At 46.1% G+C, this 25152-nt stretch overlaps 1 protein-coding gene across 2 annotated transcripts in view; it reads right to left on the reverse strand.

Moving 5' to 3' along the window:
* Window positions 1-25152, reverse strand: part of LOC147027405 (P2X purinoceptor 4-like) — a 224724-nt gene that overhangs the window by 195273 nt on the left and 4299 nt on the right. For both annotated transcript variants that reach the window (XM_085876771.1, XM_085876772.1), the window contains exon 3: window positions 14438-14729. In XM_085876771.1, coding sequence (XP_085732897.1) covers window positions 14438-14729 — 292 coding nt within the window. The remainder of the gene's footprint in view (window positions 1-14437; window positions 14730-25152) is intronic.

Below are 25152 nucleotides of genomic sequence, written 5' to 3' on the forward strand. Positions count from 1 at the left end.
GGATTATGACCTTTGGTGCAAAACTTCCTCTGGGACATTCCAGGAACAATATAACGTCATATAGGCTGTATGGCATTTCACACTCCTCGGATTATCCATACTTTGATGAAATCAGCGTAAAAACAAACTTGAAGGGGGCGCCACAGGCAAGGTGTTCAAGATAGAGCAAAATGGTTTCAAGACTTTAGGTGGGGAATGACCTCAAGATTATGCATAAAAAAAATATTGTCATCCGAGCTCTCAAAGTTTGGGCGATCGTATGATTTTTGTCAAAATTCAAAATTTTCTAATTTCATGACCTTGTGACCTTGATCTTGGGACGAAAATGAAAAAAAAAAAAATCGAGCTCCGTGGGGCTACGCAGGTTCATTGGGCTAACCAAATACCGAAACCCTGCCAGATTCGACAAACCCCCGAGAAGATGCAAATTGAAATCGGCTACCCCCTAAAAACACAATTCGCAATTTTCTAAGTTCATGACCTTGTGACCTTGACCTTGGGACGAAAATGAAAAAAAAAAAAAAATCGAGCTCCGTGGGGCTATGCAGGTGCCATTGGGCTAACCAAATACCGAAACCCCTGCCAGATTCGACAAACCCCCTCGGAGAAGATGCAAATTGAAATCGGCTACCCCCTAAAAACACGTTTTTTGGGCGTGGCGCCATCCATAATGGGCGCACCACGCTCATTTTCAGGAAAACACAACTAGATCATGATATAAACCTCCCACCAAAATTTTATCAGGATCGGATCAAAACCCACGGAGCTATGCTCGGGACAGACAGACAGTGACAGACAGACAGACACACAACAATAACGAATGTAGTAGTCACTTATTTTTTCGTGAACCAATAACAACGGGGGAAGCTTTAACAATGCAGGGGAAGGGGGAAGGCAGGGCTAAAACACAGACACCTTGGGGTGAGATATTTCGAAAAATGTGCTCGACATGATTTAACATTTGTGATAACCACATCACACTTACTCAAACATGTACAATGAAATAATTATTCCAAATCTCCCATTTTACCCCCCAGACGAACGCAGCCCCCCATCTCTCTGGAGCAGTCATCCCATAGTCTGTGGCAGCAACAACTCAAAGTTGGCCATTTATCCACACGTAACTCCCCTCCTCCTCTGACACTTAAATGGGGATTACTTCCAATAGGGGGTGGTATTCTCACGACTCATTTCACATTCCCTTCACATCATCCCATTCATAAAATTTGGTTCACACACTACAAATTCATTCATTCCCACCAGTATCATATCATCCATTCATTCCCAATCCCATGAAAACACGAAAAGGGAAAATGAGGAAAACATTCCAACCGGTCTTTCTTTCTTTTAAATTTCTCAGCTATTACATTTTGTGTACTTTTCCAAATCCACGCAACACAATTCTCCCATAGCATTTACAAATATCAATTTTGCATTGTCCTCCGTCCCCTTTTTGCGACTGTCCGTCCGTCTATCAATGCGATTCACAGGACCTCTGTGGGACCCCCAAGGAGCACCGCAATCTCGGTCGCCATTTCCACCATTGAGGATTTACACGGGGCCCCACATGAACCGTCATGGTGCATCCACCCTTGCGCCAATACTTGTGGGACACACCTATAAAATTTACCTGGTCAACACTTTATTTGCACCGACTTACTTCCTCTGAATTTATGTATGTTGACACCTTACTTAGCCTGGTGTTGGCTTTATGGTTAAGATGGCTGGATAAAGATGTCGTCGTCTTGATTTTGAGAACGTCGTTCCGATAAATAACACCAGGTGGGTTTACTCAACCTGTCATCGTTCCGAGGTTGACAAAATGAGTACCTGCTTACTGGGAACAGGGGGCACAGCATCAGCGGCACAGCCAAACTCACAGCAATGGTGCAACCAGCAGCCACAGGCTGCACACGAATATTTTATTACCTCTGCCACCGAAGGTGAAGGAGGTTACGTTTTCACCCCTTTCTGTGGTGTCTGTTTGTTTGTGTGCAGGACATCTCAAAACGTTGTGGACGGGTTTGGATGAAACTTGGTGGACAGATTGGTTGTGTGGCAAGGACGAACTGATTAGATTTGGGTGAAGATCTGGATCTGGATACGAGAATTTTTTTAATTTTTAAAGTGATTCTTCACCATTGAGAGATCGGGCCAAAAACGATACAGTACGGTACAGCACGATATCTCAAAAATGTATTTGGCCCGATATGTTCTCGTGGATCAGGCATTGTGTGGCGGAGGTACGCGCTCCACCGAGTGCCGTTCTGGTTTAACATCTTCTTCACTCATTTGCTCAGATTTACACCTTATTGTACAGCACCGTTAGCCCAACCCGATTGTTGAGTCACGGCTAGCGTTTACTTGTTCTAGCAAACTCAACATGTCTAAAGCCAGCCATTCAGCCGACCACCCAACACGACAACTGAAAGAATTTGCTTACGAGATATTGGAACCACTCATTCAAATTTTTTTTAATCTTTCTCAGATCTGGATGTTTACCTCCAAATTTTGAAAACGGCATTAATATTCCCAGTTCCGAAGAGTACTTCCGTCATTAGTTTATGATCAGCTCCAACACACCTGAAATTGCACGAGTATTTGAGGGGGATCTTGATGATTGGGTGATGAGAGATATACACGATAGCATTGAATGACAACACGATGGGAACATGAAGGGTAGTCAAGCTGCACACTACAATGTGACTCTGTTGGATAGTATTCATAGAGGTGTTGACAAGCGTTGTACACCACTATTTTCGAAAAGCTTTGAATCAGTTACGTGCCGGCCTCAGGGCACCGCAACGGGCGCCCCGATAACCCGGAGGATGTCACCGCAGAAAATAAATAAACACACTGATGTGTCCTTAGCGTTGTTTTAAGAGTGACACCAACATACGACAAGAGACAGAACCTTATAAGAAATATTTATTAATCCCTAATGTCTACTCTAAAGGTCCAGAGAATCAGAAATCCATGTTTGGTTTAATGAATAAATATGGCTTCACTGAACATTTCATCATTGTTTTTTTTTCTTGAATAAATGTCTTGAAACGAATATTTTAATGTTTTTCAGGGGTCTTTGTACTCTCAATTGCCCCCGCCCACAAAAAACTGCTATGGGATTACGTCAAACATCACGTGACCCACTACGTCTCCTTCAGAACACTTTTGATTCCGGACTTGTGTTTACGTGTGGCCGACATACGCTTTATACATAGAAACAGTCAAGCATGGAGGAGGTTCCATAATGGTTTGGGAAGAATCGCATGGAAAACTTTCGGCCCAACTATTGCAGTTTTGTCACAGGTGTTTCCATTTCCTCACCCAAAACCTGGACCTGTTCCCATAAACACAAATCTAAAATACAGCTTTCACTTTCTCTATTTCTCTGGTGCCAAACATGTCCAAAAAAAAAAAAGAGACACTAAAGGTCTTTTGAGAACAAAAGGCGAAGTGAATGCACAAATAAAGGAGAGAAAGAAAATAACAAAAAAAAAACTGAGGATGAGTATGCAGGACAACAGAAACACTAAAGGTGTCGAACTCGAGGAAGAGTGATGTGAACAGGTGAATAACGACTGAAAGAAGAAGGGAAGATGTTATGCAGCAACTCGCCGTCCTCGTTTTGGAGGATCTCTCCCGGGTTTTGGTTTGTCGCTCCTACGAGGGACGGGCAATCGAGCGGCCGGTGGATACGAGGGGGAGTCACAAGGCCAGGGAAGACCTCGGCGCTGATTGGATGGCTGACGAATTAGGGGAACTTCAACATCAGAGTTCAGCACAAGGAGGGGTTCTCGCCTTGCACCGATATTTCCAGGCCCGAGGATCGGAATAATTCCCCAGGGACCTCGAGACCTCTTTGGCTCGGTCAAGACAAATCCGCCTTCTTTCATGCCCATCCAAAATGATTGAACCTGTGGATGAGACTCGTGGTTATATATGCGGAAAGTTCAAATCAAACAGTGTTGAAGCTTCCAGTGGATCCTGTTACTTGAAAGTCCCACTAATCCTCAGGGATGACAAGCAGAAAACGGAAGCAGAAAACATCCATCAATGTCACCAGTCCAATAACATGTTTGTTTAAAAAAAAATTGGAGTATTTTACATGAACACATGCAAACACTTGGGATAACGCCATCTAACTACAAAACACCATCATCACAGTTGGTAATCAAATTATAGTACAACACCACCAAATTGTGCATCACTTTTCAATGGAATGCACACAAAACGGAGCAAACATTTTCACATCTTTCACCAATTATTATCGGTCCATCATGAGCGGAAATTAATTCTTCCAATTACTTGTGTGCGTGACCGGCCCAAAACATTGAAAAATACACGAGACACTGCACGCCTACTTCCGCCATGGTGTGCGTGCGTGCGTGCATGCGTGCGTGCGTGCGTGCGTGCGTGCGTGCAGCAAAGTTGCAATTCTTCTTCTTATTCATGTATTGGCAACAAATCTTCAAATCATCGACAATTTATTGAATCAAGCGAGCAAACAACCCTTCCTTCTGAATGGGTTATTTTCCCGGAGAATTACGGATCTTCACCTCCCCCCACACAATTCTATCTGATGTTCCATACTCTTCATAGAGGGCCAATGCCTCCAAAGCAGTTTGCTGAGCAAGGTTTATGCTGGGTGGTTTACTGCCTTCCAGGCAGTGGTTAGGACAGGAATCTGTAATTTGTTCACGGTGCCGGCGATAGCTCAATCACTCTTTGTGAAGGACACCATGAGGTCTTTAACGTCCACCAACCAATGCCGGTAGACAGGAAGCTCGATTAACATTCATCCGAGGGACGGCACACATTGATGAATCAATCTGTCTGTGAAACACCAAGATGACAGTTGAAAGCTGGGTCGGGATTCAAACTCAGGCGAGACATCTTAGAGGAGAGTGCGCGTACCTCGAGGCCACCCTGCAACCCCCCCCCCCCCCCACCTTCGCATCCCTCCACCCTAATAAGTATGGATGGATTATTTCCCCCCAGAATTGTGGCATTTTATCATGACTTGTAATAACTACCATCCCATCAGGAACAGTGCTAATCTCTGCCATATTTTTTGCACATAAATAGCTGGGGTCCTCCAACACCCTCTCCCACTCTGAAACCTTTGGCTACAATTGTTTTGTATTACAGGTGTAGCGTCCTTCGACACACGTTTGTGACGAGGCATACGCCTGCAACTTGGTTGGGTCTGTCGACTCCCTCCAGTCGAGGAAAAGGGACCGAGTTTTGATGACTCCCTTTTGCCGACTTCCTCCCAACGAAGACAAATGGGACCGAATGGGAGGAAGATTTGATGGGATTGAAGACCACGCCAAATTCAACAGCTTCGGTAGGAGCGAAGACCAATCTGAAAACGGCAGCTTCAGGCCGAGGGCCGTGTACGTGGAACCCGGTAATACACTGATGAACATGCATTTGGGACGTGGCCTGGCAGTGCAGCCTGGACTACCAACTCCATTGCACTGAGCAAGAATGGGGCCAAGCTTTGGTTCGAATTGAAGACCACACTGAATATAACAGCTTTGGTGAGGCCGAGGACCATGTCGGACCATGTTTGTGGCATCCTTGTTACGCCGATCGACATGAGGACACGACCAAGACGGGCAGCCTGGTGCATTTTGTTGACTTGATCCCACCGAGGACGACTTCTTTTTGCAGACTCCACCACGCGGTGCACTTTGTGGACTCCCTCACACTGCGGACAGATGCAGCTGAGCTTCAGTGGGACCGCATGTGGTAATGGCGACCGGTGGCAGTGGCGCACCATGTCGGGGCAGGACCAGGCAATTCCCTGGAGGTGGAGGGGGAAACTTAGCAGAAACAAGGAGACAGTTTGGTTCATGAGTCATAGTTCCCTGCTGGGGTAGAGATGGATGTTTCAAGATTACGGAAGTCTCCATTCCATTCAGTCTGAGGGCCAATGTGTGGAGATGAACACCACTGGTGGCATACGGAGGAGAAAACAAACGAACACACACACACACACACACACACACACACACACACACACACACACACACACACACACACCTCTTTTTTTCATTTCTGTTCAAGTTTTTTCATCTCGCTCACACGCGTATGCACGCATGCAAGCACACACTTTTAATTGTATAGTATCGGCGATTCATAAAATATAATATAATTTTGAGGATTGCTTTAAATTGATGATGATTTTACAACTTCCTTTGTTCAACTTTATTTAAACTCGAAATCTAAAAACATAGTTCCCTTACCGAAAGTAAGAACCTTAACCTGTAAGCAAATGACTGCATTCCCAACCGCACGGATCATCAGCTGAGCTCTGATTCTTTCACGCATGACCTCTTCAAACAGAGGATCCGTAACCTCGGCCATGGATCCACATCAGTAGATCCAAAACTTCAGTTGCGTCCAGGCAGTCGGTCAACCCATAAATGCAACAACACAAATCTAACTTTACTTGCTATGTGATTTAATGTATTATCACATATTTACGACTCTCATCACACATTCCATCATATGATCATACATTAAATCATACACATCTTACCTAAACGAAAACATGTCCATCCACTGAAAATGGTTAATATATATATATATATATATATATATATATATATATATATATATATATATATATATATATATATATATATATATATTGTTACGAATTTGGAATTCAATTGCACACAACATACAGGTTCCCTTAGTCAGCTATGTTGATAAGTGCATGTTCCCGAGATAGCTCACCTTCCATTGTTTAAATATCTTGAAATCAATTAGATGCGCTGCGGATCGATTCAATAGTTAGGGAGCGAACAATGGAGATGTCCCTCCCCCTCTTCTGCGAAGAGGAAGAAGAACCCTGCGGTGACGTCAACAACTCCCTCCCACCCGTGGTTGAGCGGGGGGGGGGGGGTGGATCACGAGGGCATGAGTCACGCCGAGTGCGGGGGAGGGGGTGCAAAGGATAAAGAGGACATCTTGTCTTTGTTCAAAAAGAGTCCTGTGGGAGTCCCGTGGTAGGGCTGAGTTTGTGGGAGTCCCGTGGCAGAGTTCGTGAAGAAGTCCCATTCTGAGTCCCGTGAGCAGAGTTTGTGTGCTGAGTCCCGTGGGAGGAGTAAGCTTTTTGCTTCGGAGAGAGCAGTCGTTCAGCCATCAGGTCCTGCTTGGCTTGCTTGGCTTGAGGCCTTCGGAAGCTTTTTGCTTCGGTTGGCTCAGTGAGCTTCGGCTGCCGCTTTGTTTTGGAAGGAACTTGAGCCGGTTGTTCGGCTCGAGCTGCGAGTGGAGGCTTCTTCCTCTTCTTCCTCTTGGTTCGTGGAGCTTGTCGTTCTCCATTTTGTTTCCCGGCTTGGTGTGACGCGTTGGCCTCTTCTTGGAGTTGGATTCTCAGGGAAGCGACGATCGACAGGAAGGATCGGCACCTCATCTCACCGGCACGTGTTGAGAAGCGCGGGAGGATTCGCGGGAGCTCGGGAAGGATCGCAGGTCACGGCGATTGGATCAAGCTCGCTCTCGCTGGAGCCCGGGTCCGGACAAGTTAAAGACCACACGAGGTGGAAAGGTTCGAGTCAAGCTCTGAGTTTCAGCTCACCTGTCCTCTGAGTTGGAGCTCGTGATTAAAGGCCTCAGCCACCGTTTCGTGTGTGTGTGTGTGTGTGTGTGTGTGTGTGTGTGTGTGTGTGTGTGTGTGTGTGTGTGTGTGTCCGTGGGCCCGTCTCATAAGTTGGAACTGCTGTTAAGTGTAAAAGACTGTACATAATAAGTAGACAGTTGTAGTTCTTTTGTCGTGCTTTTGTTGCTTGTATAATTGCATACGTGTTTTGCCTTATTTAATTGCATTGGTGTTTCATTATAATAAATGTCCTTGTGTGAATGTAAACCTGCTCGTTGCGTCCATTCCCTCATTGACTGAACATTTCGTGTGTTGGGAGTTAGAAAGCCGTTGGTTTGCCGTAATAGGGGGACATTTGGACCGATGGTTCTCGGCGATTACGCCGCTCGGAATCGCGCACGGACAGGCTCGCCTCGGTGGTTTGTTCCGTACGAGATCCGTCGAGGGTGGAATACCCCGGTTGTTGGATCACCTGGGTATTTAGGTACACTGAAGATTGGCAATCGACCCTACCCCACGTGATCTGCTGATTGGCGTATTTCGGTTCTTGTACAAGGACCCGTCGCTCGGAGTTATCCGGATGGCGATCTATATTCCGGGCGATCGGTCGGGCTGACTCGACTTGCGGCTCCGTTCAGAGCGGTCGGTTGGCGGCTGACCCCCGGCCTGTAACAATATATAATATATATTTATAAATATATATATACACACACACACACACACACACACACACACACACACACACACACACACACACACACACACACACACACACACACACACACACACACACACACACACACACACACACACACACACACACACACACACACACACACACACAGTCATGCGCCACTTAACAATGGGGATACGTTCTGAGAAATGCGTCGTTAAGCGATATCGTCGTTGTGCGAACATCATAGAGTGTACTTACACAAACCTAGATGGTATAGCCTACTTCACACCTTGGCTATATGGTATAGCCTATTGCTCCTCAGCTACAAACCTGTACAGCATGTTACTGTACTGAATACTGAAGGCAATTGAAACACACAAAGATTGACGGAAGACGCGTTAGTTTTACCTTTGTGCTGTTTATGACGGCCATGTGTGTTGATAGCGACTGCTTACAATCTTCTCTCGCATCGATTATAGAAAGGTGAATAAATAGCGTTTGTATTTTATAAATAATCATTGCATCGATGTTATAATTTACAAATGAAGAAACGAGCACCTGTCAGTTGTGTGATATATTTTCGGAACAGTGCGAATGTTTTAGCAACATAAAAAGCTTTACTGAAAACCAATTTGTGTTTTCATTTTGACTGTAACAACGATTTATTCGCGGAATTTTTTTTAACTCAAAGGTAATTTACTTGCTCGAAGGTAAATGTGCAAAAAAAACGGGTCAAATAGGGCGAAAATAAGGGTGTTTTAGGATGTGAGGTCAACATTGGGTCAGGTTGAACGCTGATTTTCTTGAATCCCAATTTAGCGCAACCCCGCTTTTTTTTACGATGACATTTTATGGACCTCAACGATCCCGTTATAACGGGGACACACTCGTTGTTTAACATTATCAAGTATTATGTACTGTACATAATTGTATGTGCTATACTGTACTTTTATATGACTGGAAGCGCCACGACATCACGAGGCGAGAGGAATTTTTCAGCTCCATTATAATCTTATGGGACCACCGTCATATATGCGATCCGTCGTTGACCGAAACGTCGTAATGCGGCGCATGACTGTGTGTGTGTGTGTGTGTGTGTGTGTGTGTGTGTGTGTGTGTGTGTGTGTGTGTGTGTGTGTGTGTGTGTGTGTGTGTGTGTGTGTGTGTGTGTGCGTGTGCGTGTGCATACACACACATACATACAGGGTGTTCCAAAAAAAATGTACTCACATTTTGGCTCCTCATAACTCATTGAATTTTTCATTTCTTTTCAGATCAAATTGACCCTAATAATGGCAGAAGTACGACAAGGTTTTGAAGAAAGAAAATGTATCATAAAGTGCTACTGGAAGCTACTGAAGAAAGAAAATGTACATAAAGTGCTACTGCTACAGGAAATATACATACATACATACATATTTACATATTTCCTCAAACTTCTGGTTCCGGGTTTGGAGCGTCGAGAGGTCTCCTTAGGGGCTCTCTGCTGATGTTCTCAAAGTTAAGTTTCCAGTCGTTATTTGTCCCGTTTTAACTGTTTAATTTTCTCACCTACATGTTACTGTGTGTTCCTAGTTCGGTTTTGTTTCAAAAATCGTGCTATTTTGTGAGTTTTTGTCGACGTTCTTACCGGGTGTTTGAGGCCTAGGCCTTGGCCTAGGCTTGAGCCCTACCAGTTCCCCTCCGTGTTCGATCGTTTTTTTGTTTGTTTTTTTCTCCCCATTACCTTCAATTTCTATCCTCCCTACTTTCCTAACGTCCCCCATTCTCCCAACTCATCTCTCAATTTCTTATCTTTAAAAAAAATAAATGATAAAAAAACAATACGTGAACCTTCTCCCGATTATGCTTCTTCTTCTTCCTCCTCCATTTTTTCCACAACACTTCCATGACCTAATCTGTTGAAAACTCTCTCAAAATAATAATAACAAAAATGATCTTATCATGCTTCATCTTCCTCTCTCACACATGAGGTACTCTTTACTGTTTCATAATGCACGACTCTTTTGCTATTTAAACAGACAGCTCTCATTTCGACCTCTCCTTCATTCCTTGCCTTAAAAAAATCCAACTGTTACAATGCTTCTTCTCTCCATTCTTTGAATTCGCCTTTATTGCATCCATCAAGAATTGTTAAATCGCATCTCTGACCTAAAACTTTTAAAAACCCCAGTTTGCTATGAATGTTCACTTTCCATCAACCATTCTTTTTTTCCAACTTCAGTGCCAACTCACCCCTCATTCTCACTCTCAAAACAACCATCCCACTCTTCTCCCTCCAAGCCTCCCTCTCACATCTCTCCAAAATTCCCCCCTCACCTTTCTCGCACCTTTCATCCCCCTCACTCATCCTTCTCAAAGTTGCCCCCCCTCTCATCCACCAAGCTGCCTCCTTCCACTGCCCTCTCACCTACATCTCTTCACTCCACCTCCTCAAATCCTCAACTGCCTTCTTCCCCCTCTCTTGTCCCCCCTCTCCCACAGCACCACAGAGCCTTTTCTCCTCCTCATTCGGCCCCCTGCCCGAGCTATTCTGCAATCCCCCACACTCTTTCAACAACCCTCCTTACCTCCCCCCTCGTCCCTTGTCCTACCATCCCCCTCCCTCCCCCACCGCCTGCACCCAAAGCCTCCTCCCCTACCTCTTCATTAAAAGTGTGGACCTCAAATATCCGGGGCCTTCGCTCAAACCTTTCAGATCTTTCCATACAGGTTGCCACTGACAAACCAAGCATAATCTGCCTAACAGAAACTTTCCTCTCCCAAGACATGTCTGACTCCCAAGTATCTCTCCCCGGTTACTCCCTCCTCCGACCTGAGGTATGACAGACCGGAGCCTCGTCCTGGTGGAGGTGTTGCTCTCTTCATCAAAAACTCTATTCCTCACTCTCCATGCACTGCTCTCACTCCCCCACACCCCCAGGAATACCTCTGGCTACGGCTTCCCCTCCACTCCCACCTCATGTTTATATGTGTACTGTACAGTCCACCGAACAGTGATGATTCCATCTACACCTCACTATCCGAAAACATGCACCATCTTCAATCTTCTCATCCAAACTCTCTCTTCCTCTTATGTGGTGACTTCAATTGTCATCACGCCAGTTGGCTAGGTGTGGGTACCTCTCTCACCTGTCAGCAAAAGCTTTCTGCGACTCAATCGGTCAACTTCCCGACCCGGATCTCAACCAATGGTACTTCATCTCTTCTGGATCTGATTTTGACAAATTTCCCTGACAATATCTGCTGCTCTTCCTCCACTCCAATCGGTTCTTCTGACCACGTCCTTGTCAAAGTGGACATCTCTCTGGCTATTATCAGAGAACCACCTCACCGCCGTCGAGTCAGGCATTTCACTCAAGCCGACTGGCAGGGTCTCCAAGCAGCCATCAAACTTATAGACTGGTCTCCTATCACTGCTTTCTCAAACATCAACTCATCCTGGGAATTATTTCAAAGAAACATGCTCTCCCTCATGCACAGATTTATCCCCTCTCGTCTTCAGTCGTCCTACCCTTCCTCCTGCCCTTAGTTTACTGAAGCTTGAGGTGAGGCAGTTGTCCTGAAACAACTTGCCTTTGCCTCATGGAAAGCAAACCCAACTGAGGGTAATCTCAGTTCCTTCCACAAAGCTTGGAACAAGTGTGTATCTACCCTCAGGAGAGCCAGAAAACAACATCTTTCTCATCTCAAGTCTGAACTCTCAAACCTCTCTCCCTCCTCAAAATCCTGGTGGCGTTTAATCAAATCTGTTTCTGGTGTATGTTACCCCTCCATCCCCCCCCCCCCTTACCTCAAATGGCCGCGCTGCTGATACCGCACGTGAAAAAGCTGAATGCCTAAACTCGGTGTTTGCAGCCAAATCTTGTGTCAAAAATCCATCACTTTCTCTACCCACCTTACTCAATCGCACCCAACTGTCCCTGGACTCTGTGTCCTTTTCTCCTGACAAGGTGGAGAGCTTGCTTTCAAACCTCGACTCAGATTCTGCAACCGGTCCAGACGGCATCAGCCCACGTGTCCTCAAAGCCTGCTCTTCCGCTCTTGCTCACCCTCTCTCTGTTCTATTCACCCTCTCATTTGCTCAAGGTCATCTGCCATCTGCTTGGAAATCTGCAAACATCACTGCCCTGCATAAAAAGGTGAAAAAACAGATCCCTGCAACTACAGACTAATCAGCCTTCTCTCAATCATCAGCAAGGTTATGGAATCCATCAACGCTTCAGACATGAAATCCTTCCTCTTCTCCAATGGCTTGATTTCCGATCATCAATTTGGTTTCAGATGAGGTCACTCTACCCTGGATATGCTGCTTCTGCTCTCCCATCAATGGATGGAGGTCCTCAATGCCAGACAGGAAATCCGAGCCATATCCCTGGACATATCACGTGCTTTTGACACAGTCTGGTGCCCTGCACTACTCACCAAACTCTCTTCCCATGGTATTCAAGGCCATCTCCACTCATGGCTCACAGACTTCCTCTGTCACAGTCAACGTGTGGCCCTAAATGGAGTTCTTTCATCCCCCCTTCATGTCCAGGCTGGAGTTCCTTGAGGTAGCGTTCTGGGCCCTGTTCTTTTTCTGGTTTTAATCAATGATCTCTCCGACTCTCTGGAAAATCCTCTATTTCTCTTTGCCGACGACTCCACACTCTGCCATACCATCTGTCATCCCTCAGACTGGCAAGCAGCAGCTTCTTCGCTCACTGCAGATCTGGATAAAATCACAAACTGGTCCAACACGTGGAACATGTCTTTCAATCCAGACAAATCTCACACTCTCACTATATCTCTCCGAGAGGACCGTTTAGAACCACCCCCCCCCCATCCATTTTCTCAACAATCCTATGGAAGAAGCCTTTTCTTTCAAGCTTCTGGGTCTCACTATCTGCCATGACCTTTCCTGGGAAAGTCACATTTCCAACCTCGCCTCCAAAGCCAGTCGCCGACTGGGAATCCTCCGTCGTGCAAAGTCCTTTCTCGGACCTCTTGAGCTCCTGACCACTTACAAAGCTTTTGTCCATCGCCTGATGGAGTACTGCTCTCCTCTCTGGGCTGGTGCTCCTGCCTCCCACCTTTCTCGGCTTCACGCTGTAGAAACCAGGGCATTTCGGATCATGGCATCTCCCGCAATGACGCTGAGTCTTTGGGCCTCTAACTCAATCACCGCAGGTTGGTCGGTGGTCTTTCTGTCTTCTACCGTCTCCTCTCCAGCCTTGCCCCCCCCCTGCTCTCTTTGCGATTTGTCCCCACCACATTTCCACAGGGCGCTCAAGGTCCGCAAACAACCCCCTTCTGGTAAAACTACCAAAATCACGAATCACTGCTCACCTTCACTCTTTCATTCCTCTTTTTTCCCGCCTTTGGAAAAAAACTCCCTCACCCTATTCTTTCCCATTCTTCCCTCCAGGCTTTCAAAACAGCTGTTCACCACCACCTCTTATCATCCCCCATCCAAATCCTCGATCTTTTCTACCCCCGATAATCTTCCTTCAATTCCCCTGCTTTCCTTCCTGAAAGTACCTGTAATGTCCATCTTCTCTTCCCCATGTTCCCCGTCCCATCGCTCTCCCTTCCAAAGATCTCCTTATGTGTCTGTTCCTTACCGTTTTGTCCCTCCCACTCCCACCCCTCTTGTCTCATGCCCCCTTGCTGTGTGTTGTGCGTTAGCTCTCATACGAGCCTCGACAAGGTATACAAAAAAAAAAAATCCTCAAACGCTACTCAAGGTGGCTTCCTCTTGCCACCCTACCGTACAGGTCAGACTTGTGGGGTCTGAAAGTTTTTAGCTCCGACACGAGCCTTGACTTGGCATGCAAGAACAAAAATCTTCGATTTCACAAGTTACAAACCTTCGGTAGCGAAGATAATTCAGGCGTTATTATGAAACTGTGTTGAACTGTGTGGAACCAAATCCTGGTACTCCTGTTGGCTTCTACTCCACCTCCATCACATTTCAGCCAATCACATGGTCCGACCAAATGGAACTGTATGACCGAATGATCTGAAACTATTATTGCTTTGGGAACGAAAATAAAATCATATAATTTATGCCACCACCGAGACATTCCCACGAACTTTCATTACTTACTGCAAAAGTCCTTGATATCAACACAGGCCAAAGTTCCTCCAAAAGTCACACTCACCGTTTGCACTCGTCTGAATTCTCGAGGGATCAATTGAAAGCGTGCTTGGCCCAATCCGGCTTGCAGGCAGCGCCGAGCCAACACCAATCCAATTATTCTACCCACCGCCGGACCTTTTGTCTTCCCAAGCATCGATCTGATGGCCCACTCCTTGGTTGAGACTGTTACTACGGCAACCGATGGTACGTGTTGGGGTGGACTCTCAGGACGGTCATATATGCCCCAACCTAAGCATGCCGTGGAACCTTCAAGCCATGCGGTTATGTGCTTCTGGGAGCGGCGGATCACAATTCTGGGGATGAAGAAAAACAAAAGAAGGTAATTAAAGTTTAGTTTAGAAAGAGTATTGTCCCAATTGTCCACAATAGCCCCACTAAGGCCTCTGAAACACCTCTGGCTGCGTATACATCTCTGCAACTATTGAATGCTCGGCTGTGTGGTTTACCGTCCACTTAATGATGACTATATATACTTCAAATGTGGATCAACTTGAAATCATCCATCCCACTCTCTGGTTCTCATCTTCAGTTGACTTCAACTGTCACCATGCCAACTGTACACGTCCTGACCTGTACACGTCAGGTCAGGTTCGATCTGTGACCTGCTACAGGTACCATGTAAACCTGTACTAACCTGTTCCATGGTCGGGTTGTCGGCGACTAAACCGTCTCCCCCACCAGGTTTTCTGGTGAGGAGGGTGTTTGGATATGGACACCCAGCAGGATTAAAAACAAAACCTGTCAAAGGGCGGAGGAGCTCCTTGTGAGCCAACGGCCATCCATATCTAGTGCCCAACTGTGTCTGCGGACGTCCTCCTGCAGTTGGGTTACTTCTTATTAGGAGGTTGGTGGCAGGATTTGCACTCCAGCCACCGTAAAACGCTTCATTCCGCAAAACGCAAAAACGCAAAAAATCTGAAAACCCACTCCGTGGGAGTACCTCCTGTGCAGCTTCCCTTCGCAGGGCAGCTCACCGGATGATGGGATTGGGGCAAAGCCTTCGGGACCCCCAATCTTTGATAGGAGGGAAACCACGGGGTAACATCCCTGGGTCAGATTGCGGGAGAGTATGTCGGAGTGGTGCTGAGGTGTCGTCCACCAGACGGCGGTCTCCTTGGGTTAACCTGAGGCGGTCCCTTCGGGTGGGTGCCTGGAATGTCCTATCCCTAAGAGAGGATGATCACCTGTCTCTGTTATCATCTGAGCTCAAGCGTTTGGACATCGGGATTGCAGCTCTCTCTGAGGTTCGGAGACCGGATTGCGGCGAGATAATGGTGGGTGGTTACACCTACTATTGGTCTGGTCGCTCTGATGGTGACCATACCCAAGGAGTTGCTGTAGCTGTGTCCAATAAGCTGACCCCAATGATAATTGAGGTAACACCGGTCAACGAGCGTATTATGAGATTAAGGATTCGTCACTCCTTAGGTGTCATTTCCCTGGTCTCTATTTATGCTCCGACTGAGGCGAGTGATCTTACCGTGAAGGACACATTCTACGCCACACTCGAGTCTGTGGTTGATCAGTGCCCCAGACGAGATACACTTCTAGTCTTGGGGGATTTCAATGCATCGACTGGAACTGATAGGGATGGTTATGAGGTGTGTGTTGGTCCCCATGGGTCAGGAACTATGAACCAGAATAGCACTAAGTTCCTTGACTTTGCAAGAAGTCATGGACTTAGGGTGGCTGGTTCATGGTTTCAGCGCCCGCAAGCTCATCGCTGGACTTGGTATTCCAACGCTGGCGGTGTGGCAAAGGAGATTGACCATGTCCTCATTGACGGTCGTTGGAGGATGATCCAGAACTGCAGGGTCTACCGGAGTGCTCAGTTCCTCAATACTGACCACAGGCTTGTTGTAGCAACTCTAAAGCTGCACCTTAAATCCTGGAGAATGGTACCATCCCAGCCTAGGCTGGATGTTGCCAAGCTCAGGGATGAGAGAGTAGCTGAGGAGTTTGCGAACAGGCTGAGTGGACACTTGGGGGTCTGGGTGCTTTGGGGGTCCTGAAGAGTTGTGGAACACCTTCAAGACCACCGTCCTTGATGTTGCCGGTGGATGTCTTGGAGTTCACCGCAGGGCAAAGAAGAATTTTGTCTCTCAAGGGACACTGGATACCATTGACCAGAGTCGCAGGGCCAGGCTGAATGGCAGAGCTGAGCTGTTCAGGGAGCTGAGGCGTAAAACTGTACGTGCACTGAGGGTGGACAAGGAGGCCTATGTGCGAGGAATCTGTGAGGGGTAGAGCATCACCTGTGGACAGGTGATTCTCGTCCCGCTTACAGGGAAATTCGCGCATTACGTTCATCCAAGCCCATCCCTCGGAGCACTGCAGTTCGAGCAGAGAGTGGTAGGCTCTTGACAGAGGAGTCTGAAGTGAAGGCCCGCTGGGCCGGTTACTTCGAGCGGTTGTACCAGGCTGATCCCCCAGCTGTCGAGTTGGACGTCAAGGGTGTTACAATCCCTGTTGCTGACCCTCGAATCAACTGTGGTCCACCATCGCTTGTGGAAACACGGGCTGCGGTGAACCAGTTGAAACGGGGCAAAGCTCCAGGGATCTGTGGCATCCATGCCGAACTTCTCAAGGCTGGTGGAAATGCTGCACTCGCGTCGTTGCATGCAGTTTTGTGCTCTGCCTGGAACACAGGCATCATCCCAACTGACTGGAAGAGGGGCCTTGTTGTCCCTCTCTGGAAAGGGAAGGGTGATCGCCAAGACTGCAACAACTACCGAGGGGTGACGCTGCTCTCAGTGCCGGGCAAGGTCTTTGCTCGGATAATTCTTAATAGGGTTCGCCACCATCTGCTTGAGCACCAGCGTCCAGAGCAGTCAGGCTTTACACCAAAGAGGTCAACGATTGACCGTATCCTTGCACTTCGTGTCCTCACCGAACGCAGACGAGAGTTTCGGCAGGGGCTGCTTGCAGCCTATGTTGATCTCTGTAAAGCGTTCGATTCAGTGAATCGGGATGTCCTCTGGAGGATTCTTGGTCTTCGTGGGGTGCCACCGAAACTGATCGATCTGATGTCTGAACTCTACTCTGGTACTGAGAGTGCTGTGAAGTGTGGTGGTACCGCCTCTGACTTATTTCCAGTTGTTACTGGAGTTCGTCAGGGATGTGTACTTGCCCCCACACTTTTCAGCACTTGTATGGACTGGATTTTTGGGAGGATGTCGGAGAGATCAAGTTGCGGTGCATCGTTTGGCAATGTCAAGATCTCGGACCTTGATTTTGCAGATGATGCAGTCATCTTTGCGGAGACTTTAGACATCCTCTTGGGGGCCCTCGAGGTGCTGAATGAGGAGTCGGAGCCGTTGGGATTACGGATTTCTTGGGTCAAAACAAAGATCCAGGCTTTCGGTGACATCTTGGATGCTGCTGTCCTGTCTGTGTCTGTTTGTGGTGAGGATGTTGAGGTCGTGGATAGATTCACTTACCTTGGCAGTGATATTCATGTCTCCGCAGGTTGTGAGCCGGAGGTCAATAGACGTCTGGGTCGGGCCTGGGGAGTCATGGATTCACTGGATCATGGGGTGTGGCGCTGCCGGTACCTGTGCGGGAGGACGAAAGTCCGAGTCTTCAGGTCCTTGGTACTTCCAGTCTTGCTCTATGGGTGCGAGACTTGGACTTTGACCAAGGATCTGAGACGGAGACTTAATTCCTTTGGTACCAGGTCTCTTCGGAGAATCCTTGGCTATCGCTGGTCGGATTTTGTGTCCAACGAGCGGTTGCTGAGAGAGACTCGGATGAGATTTGTTACCTGCATAGTCCGTGAGCGTCAGCTGCGGCTGTATGGACATGTGGCTCGTTTTCCTGACGCTGATCCTGCTCACCAGATTCTCTCAGCGAGGGAGTCTCATGAGTGGAGGAGGCCAGTGGGCCGACCACGTGCCTCATGGTTGCAGCAGGTTGACCATCATCTCAAGGAGATGGGGATGGGCCTGGCATCTGCCTGGGGGATGGCCAGACGGAGGCCCCTGGAGTACCGGCGGAAAGTGGACGCAGCGACGCGCTGTTCTGGCACATGCTCCCATACCTGACATGCCAACTGGCTTGGTGTTGGCTCGCCAACAACCTGTCATAGCATTTCAGCAAAGGTCTTCCACGACTGTGTGTTTGCCCAATCTGTAAACTCCCCCACAAGGAATTCTACTCCTGGTACGTCCTCCCTTCTGGACCTAATAATGACGAACTTTCCATTAAATGTCTCGTTTCTCTTCTGCCTACTTTCTTGTCAAGGCCAACAGTACATCTCTCTGGCTATTGTAAGAGAGCAACATCAATGATGCAGGATATAGCTGTTTGCACAGGCCAAGCGGCAATGACATCAATTTGCTATCTCACAAAATAATTGGACCACCATCTCCAGAGCACATGCTATCGATTCCACCTGGAAATACTTTCAGAAAAGCCTCCTTTCTCTCATGTACTGCTTTATCCCATACCATCTGTGACTATCCTATCCATCCTCTCGGTCCTGGGACAAGTAATTCTGTGGGGAGGCGGTTGCAGTCAAGCAGCTGCCTTCTCATCATGCAAAGTTAACCCGACAGAGGGTAACTTTCGTTCATTTCAATCTCATTCTTCCTTCCAAGTCTTCAAAACAGCCATTTACTGTTCACAATCATCTCAGATGCCACAACATTCCCCTCACTGCCATTCCTTGACAAACAAAATAACTCCCTGAACTTCTTACCATTATCCCTCATCCACAACCATGATATTTTCTATCACTCTTGAGAAAGGTTAACAGATGCATGTTGCTTGGAACATGTTGTTAATTGAAACGTCGAGTCGTTGTTTGTTCAATTAAAGGTCGGAGAATTTACCATGGATTCCTTTGATTATATATACTCCCAACCGCAAGTGTTTACTTGTATACTAATGTACACCGCTCCTTCCCAATTCCATATCTCGGCGATGCGTGACGTCACAGCCAGGGGACGAAGGACGGGAACACTCAGGTTTTATTCCGTTTTCTTTCTCGGAGAAAAAAAATGTTCACCAAGTATGTTGGGCTGTCGTGTTTCTTTGTCTGTCTGTCTGTCACGATTTTTGGCCACAGTTTTCAAGCAATCATTATGAATTTTGTTTTGTGTGTGCGTAGGTGATCGCAAGGACGGCAACGCATAAATTTGGTGAAGATCCGAATTCGGATCTGGATCTGAGAATTTTTTAAGCGATTATTCACCATTGAGAGATTGGGCCAAAAACTATTTATAGCATGATATCTCTAAAAGTTGTGGATGACTTGTGACAACACGAAGTGGATGAGTTGGTTAGGTGACGAGATCAAGCCGATTCGATTTTGGTTAAGGTCGGGATTCAGATCCGACCTATCAGTGGGATACAAAATGTAAACTGTTCAGCCTGGCGGAGGTATGCGCTCCACCGAGTGCCGCTCCATTTTGCCAAGTGTCACTCTGCGAGTGATTTTTTTTAAATCGATTTATTAATCAATTAATTTTCAAAAAGTTACAGATTCGGATGAAACGGTGCTGGTTTAGTTATGCAATTCGGCAATCAAGTGAGAAATTAATTATTTTAAGATTATTTTGCATTTATTTTAATTCTGCAATTAATCAATCAATCAACCAATTATTGTACACTGCTCCCTCCCAGTTCCGACTCGATGTGCTGCAAGGCAGCATCGCCGGGTGCCAAAGGTGCATCAGTGATGTCATGCACTGGAGGATTGTTATTTATTTATTTGGCACAGGGGAGGACGTGTACTTTGAATGTACCGCGACTTGTTTTTATTATTATTCACACCATAGCCACGAGAGGCGGCTGTTGGTGATAGAAAGCACAGTCTCATAAAAGGGGTAGCCCACCAACAGCCCAAAACTTCAAATTATCCACCCAGGTTTTGGTGGGACGACCAATCCTGTTCTTCCTCTCCATCAATCCTTCAATGTAAGTGAACACCACACTGCCAGGTCTTCTCTTCCAGTGGCAACATTTTGCCACCTTCCTCCTTCCGATGATATTCAGAAAACAATCATCCTCTCAAATTCCCACTCCATCACCAACCCACTCATTTGTTTTACACTCCATCCAGAACACTCTCGGCATTGTCCTCCAAGTCCACAATTCAAAAGTGCTAATACGCCTTTCATCTTCTCAAAGAGTCCAACTTTCGCAGCCATAAAGTGAAATACTCCAAACGAGTGATTTGACTCGCCTTTTTTCAAATCTATCCCAATATGATAGTGACTTCCAAAACGGTGGACAAATCACTAACGACACTTCGAGCCAGAGCAAGTCTGATCCTAATCTCCTTGGACATAGGTTTAGTTGATGATATTACTGAGCCAAGATATTTAAAACGCTACTCTGGGGTCAGTTCTGACGTGCCAATCTGCACGTTTCTCCACTTACACCATTCCAAACCATGACTGGAGTCTTATCTTCGTTTATTTGCAAGCCAAAGATCTCACTCTTCAACGTGACTTGCTCTGCCATCAATTCCAACTCCATCTTTGATTTGGCCAAGAGGGCAGTATCATCAGCATAGCGTAGATGGTAAATGTCAGGGCCACCAACTGTGCATCCCACTCGTTCTGGTAAGACAGACTTCACATCTCTCATAATCCTCTCACCAACAGCATTGAAGAACATCGGGGACAGCGAACAACCTTGACGTACTCCCTTTTCAAAATGAAATTTCTCTGCCCATCGTCTACTCAAACAACTCCAACTGCCTTTGCACACAAATATCTACTCAATCAAACTAGATGTTTTGGCACTCCAAATTCCAATCAGGTTTTCCACATCGCTTTGTGTTGAATGCTATCGAATGCCTTGGCATAGTCGATGAACATTGCCCATAACTGTGTCTCCTTTTCACCATTCATCTTTTCAATCAAAGCTCTCAATATCAACAAAGCATCCGTGATGCCTTTACCACACATGAAACCAAATTGTTCCTCGGCAATAACCTCTTTTACATTGTGGTCAACTCTTTACCGGATGATCTCCAACAGAATCTTCGATGCATGACTTATTAGCAACCTTGGGCATTGTAACGATCTCCGATATTACCCCTTTATTAGGTGAATCTCAGATTTTCCAGATGTCAATTATACTTTTCGTAACATCGATCATGTTCCACCGCCAGCTCCGAGCGCCTCACTAGGTATACCATCACTCCCACTGCCTTACTGATAACAAGTTGTTTTATGGCACATCTGATTTCTTCACTGGCTGAAGAGGGTGTCCACACACCCTCCTTACCCAGTGAGCACAAACCAAACTGGGTGGGGGAGTCGGTTTAGTTGCCAACAACCCGACGATGCAGCAGGTAGCACTGGATTACATGTTACCAGTGACAATCCCACTACACTACAAAGGCGTAGGACTACATTCAATGGAGATCGGGGGAGTGCTCGTCACACCCAACAATCACATCACGTGTCTTTTGGTTGAATGATTTGCATTACCGGGAACAATTGTCTGGGTGGCAGATGGATGATCGTTCTTTGTGTATTATGTGGTTTTATGGTTTGAGACGTAATCCATGGCGATGCTCACCATAAGTCAGGATGTGCATCCGATATTGAAATACGGATATATATATATATATATATATATACATATACATATACATATATATATATATACATACATACATATACATATATATATATATATATATATATACATACATACATATACATATATATATATATATATATATATATACATACATACATATACATATATATACATACATATACATATATATTGGGGAGAACAAGTATTTGATACACTGCCGATTTTGCAGGTTTTCCCACTTACAAAGCACGTAGAGGTCTGTAATTTTTATCACAGGTACACTTCAACTGTGAAAGACGGAAACTAAAACAAAAATCCTGATAATCACATTGTTTGATTTTTAAAATAATTAATTTGAATTTTATTGCATGAAATAAGTATTTGATCACCCACCAACCAGTAAGAATTCCGGCTCTCACAGACCTGTTAGTTTTGTCTTTAAGAACCCTCCCATTCTCCACTCATTACCTGTATTAACTGCACCTGTTTGAACTCGTTATCTGCATTAAAAGACAGCTGTCCACACTCAATCAGACTCTAACCTCTCCAAAATGGGCAAGACCAGAGAGCTGTCTAAGGATATCAGGGACAAAATTGTAGACTTGCACAAGGATGGGATGGGCTACAGGATAATAGGCAAGCAGCTTGGTGAGAAGGCAACAACTGTTGGTGCAATTATTTGAAAATGGCAGAAGTTCAAGATAACAGTCAATCTCCCTCGGTCTGGGGCTCCTTGCAAGATCTCACCTCGTGGAGCTTCAATGATCAAGAGAAAGGTGAGGGATCAGCCCAGAACTACACGGCAGGACCTGGTCAATGACCTGAAGAGAGCTGGGACCACAACATCAAAGAAAACCAGAAGTAACACACTACGCCGTCATGGATTAAAATCCTGCAGCGCACGCTAAGTCCCTCTGCTCAAGCCAGCGCATGTCCAGGCCCGTCTGAAGTTTGCCAATGACCATCTGGATGATCCAGAGAGGAATGGGAGAAGGTCATGTGGTCTGATGAAACCAAAATAGAGCGTTTTGTTTTAAACTCCACTCGCCGTGTTTGGAGGAAGAAGAAGAATGAGTACAACCCCAAGAACACCATCCCAACCGTGAAGCATGGAGGTGGAAACATCATTCTTTGGGGATGCTTTTCTGCAAAGGGGACAGGAAGACTGCACCGTATTGAGGGGAGGATGGATGGGGCCATGTATCGCGAGATCTTGGCCAACACCCTCCTTCGCTCAACAAGAGCATTGAAGATGGGGGCGTGGCTGGGTCTTCCAGCATGACAACGACCCGAAACATCAGCCGGGGCAACTAAGAAGTGGCTCTGTAAGAAGCATCTCAAGGTCCTGGAGTGGCCGAGCCAGTCTCCAGACCTGAACCCAATAGAAAATCTTTGGAGGGAGCTGAAAGTCTGTGTTGCCCAGCGACAGCCCCGAAACCTGAAGGATCTGGAGAAGATCTGCATGGAGGAGTGGGCCAAAATCCCTGCTGCAGTCTGTACAAACCTGGTTAAGAACTATAGGAAACGTCTGATCTCTGTAATTGCAAACAAAGGTTTCTGTACCAAATATTAAGTTCTGTTTTTCTGATGTATCAAATACTTATTTCATGCAATAAAATGCAAATTAATTGTTTAAAAATCATACAATGTGATTTTCAGGATTTTTGTTTTAGATTCCATCTTTCACAGTTGAAGTGTACCTATGATAAAAATTACAGACCTCTACGTGCTTTGCAAGTGGGAAAACCTGCAAAATCGGCAGTGTATCAAATACTTGTTCTCCCCCACTGTATATATATATATATATATATATATATATATATATATATATATATATATATATATATATATATATATATATATATATATATATATATATATATATATATATATATATATATATATGCATTGTCGTGGAGGTGGCCGGGTTCGAATCCCGCTCCTGTCAGTTGGCGAAGGGTTGCTGGGGTTCGAATCCCACTACCAAAATTTGTGGTAGCCAGGCGTTTAACACCGACCAACCTCCTGGGATGGTCGAGCGGTCTTTATTCCGAGGAGGCGGACACGCTCATTCACATGGATTTCAGCGCGCACTCTAAGGTTATGGCGGATGGCAACGCCACTGTCAGGGGGAAGACAGAGCCCAGTGAGGGCAGTAACGGACGGAGGAGTACTTGGAATGGAACAGAAGGATTATGGAGGATGGACAGCACGAGGGGGTTTGATATGCGAACCCCTCCACAAATACACGAAATGCAGCTTCTGTAAAAGGGAATACATTTAATGAAACACAAATATTTACAAGGACAATAATGAAGATGAAATGAAACAAATTTAATGAATAACTCCTATGATCGAGACGTCACACACACAGACAAAGGGTGACAAACGAAAATCAACCCCCCCCCAATTTAAATACACTGGTCCTCAGCCTGGCCCTTGTCAATGTGGTGTTGGGGAGCTTCATCCGGCACGTGCACTTGCAAGCAAAATGGTGACATTTGTCGAGCCCGGGAGGAAGGCGCCTCCACCATCCACGTGCACACACAGGCAGAAATCGCACTTTACTTCAAGCAGCTTTCCACACTTGACACGTGCAAATCTGGCTGGCACCTCCTCGATCGGCTCTGCTCGATCACTCCAGACGTGCAATCTACCCTGCTCGATCTGCTGTCTCCGAAGCCCCCTCGCCAAGCACACCACACCTTCGATCCTCCTCTCTTTATCACCCTCCCTCTCCTCCGCCCCCGGGGTGTGGCCTCCTCGCCTCCAAACCCGGGAAGGTGGAGCTTCTCCTGCTGCTGCTGTTGTTTCAGGGAATCTGTCCTCAGCTTACGGCCTGGCTTAGAATATAAAAACATCGGGAAAAATCACAGAGGGTAATCACGTACAGGGGAACTTATTTTTACTCCCTAAACTAATTAAAACCACATCACCCTCGTGTGGTGACACGTAACAATAAAGCTGAAAGATCCCCTGACATCTTTACATCGAGGTGCTTCGACCTATCCATGGACCATGCTGCACTATACAATCTTATCTGTACTATTAAATCAGTTCAACAATCCCCATAATCATAACAAATATATATATATATATATATATATATATATATATATATATATATATATATATATATATATATATATATATATA

Source organism: Eptatretus burgeri, chromosome 4, assembly GCF_056783735.1.
Source record: "Eptatretus burgeri isolate ZD-2024b chromosome 4, Ebu_testis_v1, whole genome shotgun sequence".
Taxonomy (NCBI): domain Eukaryota; kingdom Metazoa; phylum Chordata; class Myxini; order Myxiniformes; family Myxinidae; genus Eptatretus; species Eptatretus burgeri.